This window comes from Microtus ochrogaster, chromosome 4 (genome assembly GCF_000317375.1).
Source record: "Microtus ochrogaster isolate Prairie Vole_2 chromosome 4, MicOch1.0, whole genome shotgun sequence".
NCBI lineage: Eukaryota > Metazoa > Chordata > Mammalia > Rodentia > Cricetidae > Microtus > Microtus ochrogaster.
In genome coordinates, this window is record NC_022011.1 from 41,964,633 (window position 1) to 41,975,384 (window position 10,752).

At 50.9% G+C, this 10,752-nt stretch overlaps 1 protein-coding gene and 1 non-coding gene across 2 annotated transcripts in view; one reads left to right on the plus strand and one right to left on the minus strand.

Annotated features, from left to right (window-relative positions):
- Window positions 1–5,621: 5,621 nt before the first annotated feature.
- On the minus strand, window positions 5,622–5,727 carry LOC113456029. Its single transcript, XR_003376917.1, has one exon. It is a non-coding gene; the product is annotated as a U6 spliceosomal RNA (small nuclear RNA).
- Window positions 5,728–7,862: 2,135 nt separating this feature from the next.
- The window catches only part of Phf19 (PHD finger protein 19), a 19,457-nt gene continuing 16,567 nt past the window's right edge, over window positions 7,863–10,752 (plus strand). The window contains exons 1-3 of the mRNA XM_026789663.1: window positions 7,863–7,976; window positions 9,821–10,015; window positions 10,395–10,476. Of these exons, the coding sequence (XP_026645464.1) occupies window positions 7,962–7,976; window positions 9,821–10,015; window positions 10,395–10,476 (292 nt within the window). The 5' untranslated portion in view covers window positions 7,863–7,961. The remainder of the gene's footprint in view (window positions 7,977–9,820; window positions 10,016–10,394; window positions 10,477–10,752) is intronic.

Sequence of the window (10,752 nt, forward strand, 5' to 3'; positions counted from 1 at the left end):
TCTTGTAGAACAGGCTGGCCTCAAACTCACAGAGATCCGCCTGCCTCTGCCTCCCGAGTGCTGGGATTAAAGGCGTGCGCCACCACCGCCCGGCTAACCACAGAATTTTTAAAACAAACATTGGTGGTAGAAAGACTAGATGGGGCTGGAAAGGTGGCTCAACAGATAAAAGTGTGACTGCTCTTTCACCTGTTGCCTTCTGGCCTCCATGGCATGACACATGTGCAAGCAAAACCCTATACACATTAGATTAAAAAAAGAAAGAGGAAGAGTTAGCTTCTCCCAGGGGGAACCCCTTAATTTGTGTCCAATACAAAGTGGTCAGCCTTGAAATCACACACACACAAACAACGAAAACAGACTTGGGCCACCAGGTCTTTAATCCCATCATGTGAGAGGCAGAGACAGGAGGATCTATGCCAATTCAAGGCCAGCCTGGTCTACAGAGTGAGTTCCAGCACAGATTGCAAAGCTACAGAAAAACCCTGTCTTGAAAAAAACAACAAAACAAACAATCAAAAAGACTCGGCAGATTATATATTTATATATTTGTGCACACGTATATAAACACACACACATATGTTGCATCTACATATATATGTAACAATACTGATTGGAGAAGAAGAGGGATCGACTTCAGAGATGGGGGAGACCTCAAAAAAGTAGGGGGAGGGAACTTAGGAAGAGGTGAAGGGGGAAGGGAAGAAAGGAAAAGGGGAAAGTGATATAATTATATTTTAACTAAATCGTAAAAATAATTTAAAAGAAAAGGCTCCAGGGACTGCCTGAGAGCTGACAAGACAATGCCAGCAGATCTGGCTTCTGCACTGATTTCCCATTCAGCCTGAAAGTCTTCCCTGCTTTGCTGTCCATGAGGAGCCTCTAGTAGAGAGTTCCCCCACATGAAAATGGGGACTTAGAAGCTGACATGGGAGGTCCTCTCAGCTAGCTCCCTGGCCCCAGTGGCCATGTCTAACGTCCATCTGTGTGATTGTGAATATGTCACGTAGCTTCCTTAGCCACAGGTGAGGAAGTTCTGCCTTCCTGCAGCCTTGCTCACCCTGCAGCTGTGGGCGTGGGGTGAGACAGCATGTAGGTGAAATACCATAATATCAAAGGTGTCCTAGGCTGCAAATGGACATTCGTTGAGGCAGGCCACACGTTAAGGGCTGGGGAGGAGGCCCTGGGCTCAATGGCTTAACTTTGCTTCGTCGGGTGTTCTGTGCGGCCCAGGTTGGTACTCCAAGATGAAATTTTAAGCTCTGTGTGGCAGCAAGCAGGTCCATTTTCTCTGAAGGACTGAACCCCAAACAACCATAAAAAGGCTTATTTTATTGACAGTTACACAAAGCGTTTCCTAGTACCAAGGTCCCTAACCCCAATTTACGTGTCTTTCTGAAGGAGAGCGCCACACGCTGCCCCCCACGCCTCTAGACCTTTATGATGTGTCGCTTGCAATACACAATAATACCAAAAGCTTCTGGTGTGCCTGAGGCTTCTCGTGACCAAAGTCAGGAGGTGAGGTGGCTGCAAAGCCCCTTCAGCTGGGCAATCACTGCTTTTCCACAAGGATTCTTCAAGGTCAGAGCACTACCAAAAACAGCTCTTCATTCTGATGTCTGTCCTGATACAAAGATTCTGCTAAATTCCTATAACAACCTCAATTTCCATCTCCTCAAGATCAAAATGGGACAACACACCATAAAAACAAGAAGACAAAGCATAGCAGTGGTGGCACACGCCTTTATTCCCAGCACTTGGGAGGCGGAGGCAGGCAGATCTCTATGAGTCCAAGGCCAGCCTGGTCTAACACCCAGAGCTGTAACACAGAGAAGCCCTGTCTTGTAAAACCATGAGAGAGAGAGAGAGAGAGAGAGAGAGAGAGAGAGAGAGAGAGAGAGAGAGATCAAATATAAAACTTAAAGTTAGAACAGGTCAAGTATTTACGTGAGATGATTTATGATGAATGACAGAAAACCACACATTTGTTCTAAACTTTAACCACTGAGCAACCCTGGTTAGTTAAGTATTTGTTTCAGGTTATCCCATAAAAGAGACACAAGGACCAAGGTCACAGGATCAAATGATTCAATTACTGGGGGAGGGGAGCAGAATACAGGAAGTCATTCTTGTGTGCTCAAAGCCAGCCTGCTTATCTGACCCCATCTCTAGCAATTACCTACTGATGTATCTGTCCTGCTTCTCCCCACACCAGCTCTGGGCCAGGGACAACTTGAGGCCATTGGTTGAACTTTATCTTTATAGCACACCCAAGATCCCAACAGACAAGTGTCCACAGCATGGCTCGCGAACTGACGGTTGAATGTTGAAAGTAGATATGAAAGACAACTATTTTTTCTTTGTTTGTTTTATTTTGGTTTAGTTTTGGTTTTTCGAGCTAGGATTTCTCCATGTAGCCCTGGCTGTCTTGAAACTCACTCTGTAGACCAGGCTGTCTTAGAACTTAGAAATCCACATGTCCCTGCCCCCTGAGTGCTGGAATTAAAGGCACCGCCAATCAGATAGGACCAATTCATTTTTAACAGATGGAGAGACTGTATTCCATAGTGACGTGGGGGTGGGGTAGCAGCAGTTCCAGCTCCATGAGCTGGCAAAGGTTCCCTTTCTACAGGAATCGACAACTTGACTTCTTTTATTTACCCACAAAAGCCACAGGTAAAAAGTGTTTATGGCTTGGCAGCTAAGCAAGGCCACAGGCACTTCAACAGGTCACAGGCTGACCCCGCCAACCCACTCATTTTCAAATAGTGTTAATGGCCATGTTTTCTACTATAATTTGAAAACACCTGCCAGGCAGTGGTGGTGCACACCTTTAATTTCAGCACTTGAGAGGCAGAAGCAGGTGGATCTCTATGAATTCGAGGCCAGCCTGGTCTACAGAGTGAGTTCCAGAACAGGCTCCAAAGCTACACAGAGAAACCTGTCTCAAAAAGCAGAAAAAAAAGAAAGGAAGGAAGGAAGGAGAAAACACCTCCATGATAAAACCATTCTAAACTGACCTCCAAATTTAGACACAGAACACAGACCCATCTAACTAGTCACCTGCATGATAATTATTTCCATAGACTGAATGACCATAATATCCAATATTTGTGTAAAATGTGTTCATTTCATATAGAACCTTCATGGATATTGCTTAGGACTTGAGTAAAGGGTTCTGAAACAAAATGATGTTTTTTTCAAAGTAAGTTAGTGACTGTGTGCTGAAACAAGCGAGTTAAGATTTGTGCACTGCATTCCAGGAAAAGTGATTTAAGTGTAAGATGGAGACCATCGCCGGTGGCTTGCACATTTCTCCATCTTCCTTAACCAAATATAAAAGGGGCAGTGATGAGTAAAGAGGAGGTACAGCTGAGGGGATGGAGCATGTCCTGGTGTGATGCATGGGTGTGCATGTGTGCATGCACGTGCATGTGTGTGTGTGTGCAGGCACGCATGCGTGCATGTGTGTGTATGTGCATGCGCATGTGTGCATTGTGTGTGCGTGTGTGCACATATGTGTGTACTTGTATGTGCATGTGTGTGCATGCGTGCGTGTGTATGTATGTGCCCCTGCCACTGTAACCCTCCACCCTCTCCCTGACATCTGTCAAGCTTGGCTCACTAAGTTGTGACAAGTCTTAAAAGAGAAAGGCAACTGATGGCAGACCTAGGAGGAGCTGTGGCCTTAACCACCCTGCACACTTAAGTGGCACTGCATCCCAAGCCTCCACATTCGCAATCATCTCAGGACCTCCTGTGCCCATCTTGATGATGACCAGATGTTCCAAACGTGGAATGTACGTCTTTCCTAGGAGACTTGAACAAACACCTATTCGCCCCAAATGAAGAGACCAAAGAATCAATTCCATTCTAGCCTATGCTGTGAACCAATGGGTTTATTGCCACTAATTGTAGCAGGGTGACAACCTACATCACCAAAATGTCCACTCCATTATGAGTGACAGCTCACTAAATCTCCTCCCTTAGATCTCCCCGCCCTGCAGTTAGCTTCATTAAGTCTTCTCTCTCCAGATAGGGTTTACTACATTGGGATGGTTTAGTCATATGTGTGCAAATATGTTTGCCTGTGTGTACACACGTCCGAGGTCAATGTCAGATGTCCTCCTCTACTTCCTTGGGGTCTTGGGTGCTTCACATCTTCACAGTGACCAGATTATTTGTAACTCTTCCCTGGGAGACATGAACACTTTTTTTTCTCTCACCAAACCTGGAGCTTGCTGTTTCAGCTGGACTAGGTGTCCAGTGAGTCCCCATGTCTGCTGTCTCCACTCTGAGTTCTGTGGTTACAGAAGCAAACCACTGTGCTCAGCTTCTGTGTGAGCTCTGGGCATTTGAAGTCATAGCCTCCCTGCCTGTCACACGCTTAACTCACTGAGCCAGCTCCCCGGCTCCCTTCGTTACTATTTTTATGACCTTACAGAGGGGCAGAGGTTGCAGATCTTCTCATTTTCATGAACTTCCCGGGTCCTGTAGGCTTCAAGGCTTCTAGTCACTCCCTCTTCCCTCCAGGAGGAAAAGTCCAGAAGCAGAGGGAGAGCCGCAGGCTGGGAAGGAGATAAGCAGAGATGACCAAAGGCCAGTCACCAGCTCCGTCACATCCTCATACTTGGACATATTTGGTCTTTTCTAAGAAAGAAATCGTACAGATCTGATTAAACCCTCTTTGTGCTTCTTTCCAGTTTCAGGCCACACACACACACACACACACACACACACACACACACACACACACCCAGTCCGGTATCGTTCATTGCCCACAGATAGTTAATACCTCTACACTCCCTGACTATCACTAAAGCTATGCACAGTGCAGTCCTCACAGGTTTAAATGAACAAATGGACATTTTCCATCCCAGGCTACCTACCTACCTCCCTGCTCATCTGTCCCTAGTATGTATGTATGTATGTTAGGGTCCATTGTCTTAGAATATAATTCTATTTTTGTTTGTTTGCTATTATATGTTGAGTACCATTAAACTGGAAGTACCCATATCTTAAATCCCACTTGATGTTACTCCACCAGGTCTCCAAAGTCCTAGCGATTGACATCCCCATCAGCAGAACCTAAGAGGCCCTGGCACTGCCCCCTAACTACCCCCACTCTCTGAGACAGGCAGATGTTAACTCTTTGCTACCCTGGGGACATGAGATGATGCCACAATATGGCCCTTCTCATTTGCATCTCCCACATGGCTGATGAAGTTGAACATCTCTTTATATTTTTGGTCATCTCGGCCATTTGGGTTTCCTCTTTGGGGAAGGATCTGTTGATATCTTTTTCCTGGTCTTAAATTTTAAATCGGTTTTATTTCAGGCTTTTCAACATCAACAACCAACCCTTAAAAAAAAAAAACAAGCAAAGAACACAGAATTGCAGCAAACAGCATTCTTTTTTAAATAATTTATTTATTTTTTTATGTGCATTGGTGTTTCATCTGCATGTATGTCTGTGAGGATGTCAGATCCCCTGGAACAGGAGTTACAGACAGTTCTTGTTGTGGGTGCTGGAAATTGAACTCGGGTCCTCTGGAAGAGCAACCAGTGCTGTAACTGCTGAGCCATCTCTCCAGGCCCCTAGCAAACAGCATTCTTATGGGAAAAACGTGGAGTGATAATGAATCTGTATGTCATGCTTGCACAAGGATCATACTAAATTTCTCTGTGTAATTCCAATTTTAGTCTATATACTGCCTAAGCAAGCACTGATCATTTATTGATTGATTGGTTAGTTGATTTCTTTAAGACAGGGTCTCACCATGAAGTTTTGACTATCCTGGAACACACTCTATAGACCAGGCTGACCTGGAACTCACAGAGATCCGCCTTCCTCTGCCTCCCAAGTGTAGGAACTAAAGGTGTGCACCACCACAGCCCGGCTCACTGCTCACTTTTTAACGTGGATTTTTAAATTTTGTGTGTGCCAGTCCATTCGATTCCCTCCTCCTGAAGCACGCGCCTCCCTATTCCTACATCCTACCAGAAACTAAGCCTCTAAATCACAGTGACTGACACGCCTTTCTTGTGGCGTTACAGTGTCCTGCCTCGTCCTTCTTGCTTCTCATTTCGCACAAGGCCTCTTTGTAATTTACCAAAGCACCTGCTCCTGTATCAACCTCTACTGGGGCAACGGCCCTGTGAGGCAAGAGGTTGCCACCACCTTTGATTAGAAAAAAATATGGCGCATAAACCGTGGGGACTATCTCACTCACAATCTCTCAGCTCAGAAGCAGGGCTGGCTTCGGGGCAAGAATTCCCTAATTCCATGCCCAGATCTTCTTTTTACATAAATGTGTTGCCCCAACACCAGAATGCAGGCCCTATTTCTCTTACTCACCTGTGTGCCCTAAGCCCAGAGTCGTACCCTATGCAAGGGAACAGAGGGTGAGTACATATTTCTTGACCAAGCACACTATTCCCCTTCTGCGCGCCCATGGACTGACAGGGGCTTTGCATACTGTGCTCCCTAACCTTCCCAACAGCTGAAGTGACACACTCAGGGTCTCACACCCAGGGATGGGTGGCGCCAGCCTGTGAGCTGCAGAGACACGCTTCCTCCACTATCTCTGCCCCTGGAATCCTAAAGGTGCTGCTGGCCAGCCTAGAGGCGCTTGTGAGCATCCTGGACGGACGGGTGTTATCTCTACTGAAAGTGACTAAATGTAGGTGCCTTTGAATTGGTTTTCCTAGACTGGAAGATCCTGTCTGATGGGATTGCTACCAACTTCCTTTCCAGACTCAGCAAAAGGAAGACAGTTTCTCAGATAACTAGGTTCTGGGGTGGGTCAAAGATCCAGAATGAGGGCAGTAAGACAGGAGGAGCAGGAATACTAGGGGATGAGGGGGAATGAGGAAGGCTGGAAGAGGACTCCTGTATCTCAAGCTAGGGGACAGAGGCAGACAGGAGCTTCAGGCTGCACTGCCAATATCCAAGGAGCAGGAGGCCAATGTGGGCCACGGGACGATGAGCAGGGAAGGCTGCCATGAATGCCCTCACTCGGCAGGGGTGTGTGCAGGCACCATGGTAGCAGGTGCAATAGGCACTTCAGACTGAAGGCAGGGATGTGGGTGAGGGGTGTCAGCCAGCACTCTCTCCAACCCTGGCGCCAAGAGTGAGTCTGGATGGGAACACTCTGTCTTGTCGAGACTATCGACAAGATCTGTCCTAAGTGCTGTGTTTGTGCACGTGGTGTATGTGATTGCCTTTTTTGCATTGTATCTCTGCAGTGCGTGGGTGGCATGTCTGCGTGGGTCTTGTGGTTACTGTGTCGGCGCTCTATCCTTGCTGACTTATGTGCCTTACACGTGGTTCCGCGGGAGCCTATGCTGAGGGGACAGTGTCATTTTGAGTGTGTCTGGTTCTCTGAGGCTTGCCCTGGTCTCCCGGAGGTGGATTGGGATATTGGTGCTGTAAGATCAAGGCGCTGGGCGACCTGTCCGGGTCATCCAGGGTCTGGGTGTAACTCTGTGCGTGTGGTGTGCGCACGCCTGCCCAGCCGTGGTTCTGTGCAGCTGAGTTTCCGCGTGTGCCAGCTCGGCTCGCTGCGCGGGGGCGGCCCCGGGAGGCGCTGCGGGGCCCCGCCGGCCACGGGCTCCAATGGCGAAGCCGGTGCGGCCCCTGCTAATTACATAAGCGGGGACGTCAATAATTCGCGGGAAAACGTGAAAAAGATGGCGCCCCGCGCCCTGGGGGCCCCTTCCTGAGCTCACCGGCCCCTCCCTCTCCGCGTCCCCTCCTCCCCGCGGCGCCCCCGCCCCGCCCCGCCCCCGCCGAGACCCCTACCCCGGCCCCACGGGCGGACACTCGGCCAGGCCCCGCCCCGCCCCCGCCGAGACCCCTACCCCGGCCCCACGGGCGGACACTCGGCCAGGCAGCCTCGGGCCGAGCGCACCGCCGCCGCCGATGTGCCTGGTGGCCAGACTCCAAGTGGGACCGGCGAATGCGCTGCCTCGCGGTAAGTCCCGCGCCGTGGGCGCCCCGGGAGACTCCGCGTTTCACGCTTCAATCCTTGCACACTACCCCTCTTCTAGAAACCTCTCGGTACTAGGTTGAGTCCTTCAATCCCTGGGCGGGGGTGGAGTCCTCTGGAGCTGCGCGCTTGTGGGATGGGGACGGAGATGGAGACCGAGCGGTACCCTCAGGGCAGCGGGAATCCCAGCCACATCCCCAGCCCACAGCAGGGTGTGGGTGACAGGTCTCCGTTTGTGGCCGCGAGTCTTTTCTTTTCCATACGAAGCTGTGGAGGGGAGGATAGGAGGGCATTAGGTATTTTGCTCACGTCCAAAGTCAGGCTGTGGACGGACTGGGAGCGGGGAAAGTTTGCAGTTGGAACAACTGAGGAAAGGAGTGCCTGGAGCAGAAGGGGACACTGCTGCAAGCTGTCCTCCCCCCACCCTCAGAACACCCTTTTAAAAAGCCAACGGCCGCCCCGGAGCGGCCTCGGCGCATGAATCATCCGCGCTTCCTGCCCCCGCCCGGCCCCGCGCGCCCAGTGCCGCGGATTTGAACTGGACGCCGACGGGAACCCGCAAACAAGCATTTCTGTGGCGATGGGTTTGAATCAGCCAATCACAGCCCGCGGGGGCCCGCTCCAGGAGGATGGAGGCGGGGTGGGGGGGCCGCTACCCGGGGGCCCAGCCCGGCCTCGGGGGCGCAGCGACCCGGCCTGCCCCCAAAAGCTCAGAGGGGGAGGAAATGTCAGTTTGTGAACCTGCCGAGGCCGGTCCCGCTCCAGCCAGAGCAAGTAGGGACCTCCCAGCGCCCTAAGAGCCAAGTGCCAAGGAAGAGGGCAAGATTTCTGACTACAGTCCCTACCTGGTGCTTGTGCCTCTGCCCAGGAGTAAAAGACAGGAAGGAGATAACAGAAGGAGGTAGACACCCGCTATCTGGACAGCCAACACCCTGACTCCATTGCCCCAGGGCCCCTCACACCACACGTGTACTTAGTCTCACAGACGGACTGGCATATTGCCACACAGTGTCATTGCAGTCTCTGAAGAGGCACTCACATGAAAACACACTCAAAGCTGTCTTTCTGTCAGCAGGCCGGGCACCAGGTGCCCAGCACCTAGGCAGAGAGAGGGAACCAGAGCAGGACCACTCCCACCGACCCCACACACTGCAACATAGGGAAGCCGAGTTTGACCCGAAGAGAGTATGTATGGTGGGGTATGGTGCCAGGTGAGCCCACAGAGGGGAGAAGGCAATAAGGCTGAACACCAGTTAAGGTTTGGGGAACCATAAGTTTTCTGAAAGATTCAGGTTGGGGAAACCAGGGTAACCTGGGGACTCCTCACTCCAGGTGCCAGGCAGTATGAAGCAACGGGCTCAAGAAATAGGCTTGGAAAAGGTGAATTAATTGATGGAAAAAGATGAGGGCAGAACTGAAAGCAGGGCATGCTGGGAGAGAGGGCAGGACACTTGGCAGGGATGCTCAGGCCACTGTACCAGAAGCTGTTGTGGCAGCCCGCTGGCTGGAGAAGTCTTCTGATGTGTTGGGCTGGTATGGCCACTGTGCATGTGGACAAAAGCATGGGCAAGTTTAAATGTCTATGAAATCATCAAATAGCTGAGAACAGAGATGGGGGGTGGTGTTTACAGAAGGCTTTGCCACACCTGTTCCCAAGCTACCCCAAAAGTTTTCACTGCTAGGTGGGCTTTTCTCTGAACACATTCAGGGGAGACTTGAAGTCTTAAGTGCTTGCTCCCTCCGAGCTGAGCCCAGAGGGTTTGCATACAGGACAAGGCCTCCGCCTCCTAGGACAGGTAGTGGAATTCTTCTTTCTCTCCCGGTGTCAGCAGAAACTGATGGAGACTCAAGCTCTGGAACCAGGGACTCGAGAAGCCTATGGTGCCACCAGTCACCTCCCTAACAAGGGGACCCTGTCTAAAACCAAAAAGAACTTCAAAGACTTGATGTCCAAACTGACAGAGGGACAGTATGTACTGTGTCGGTGGACGGACGGGCTGTACTACCTCGGCAAGATCAAGAGGGTGAGTCTTCCCCGCCGCAGGCCCAGGTCAGGGCCATTCTGTCCATTCCTTGTCCCTCATTCCTCGAAGCTGAAAGTGGAAGGAACCAGAGCCTGGCTTCGCAGGCTCCGTCCTCAGGAGCCAGCATGTCCCAGCAGGTTTTCTAGAAACATTAAACAAACCACCAGACTAGGAGGACATGAGTGACACACTAGCCTGTTCCGCTCTTAAAAACATGCCCATACAACTGTCACCCTGTCCCTGGTGGCCCTACTCCAAGGTGGCGAGAACAGTGCCCGTCTCTCCTGGCCTACCTGTCTTCAGAAGCACAAAGCACAGGATTTGGAGGAAGACCCGCCCCTCCCTGCTGTTCCTTCATGCCGCCCCTCTCCTGTCTCAGGTCAGCAGTCCTAAGCAAAGCTGCCTTGTAACTTTTGAAGATAATTCCAAATACTGGGTCCTGTGGAAGGACATACAGCATGGTGAGTGTCCGAGGTCCCTGGGCCTCCCCCTGTGTCCACTCTTTCTTCTCTGCCTTCACCCTTTTTCCTGGCACCTGTGCCAGCCCTTGTAGCCCAGCCTTGGGTCCACCCGGGATGAAGATCGGATTTCTGCTGTGTGACACTGAGCCCCTGCCTGAATGCTCACACTTCGGGAGGGAGGCAGGGCAGATGCGGGAGGGGCTCAGGGCAGATGCGGGAGGGGCTCAGGGCAGATGCGGGAGGGGCTCAGGGCAGATGCGGGAGGGGCTCAGGGCA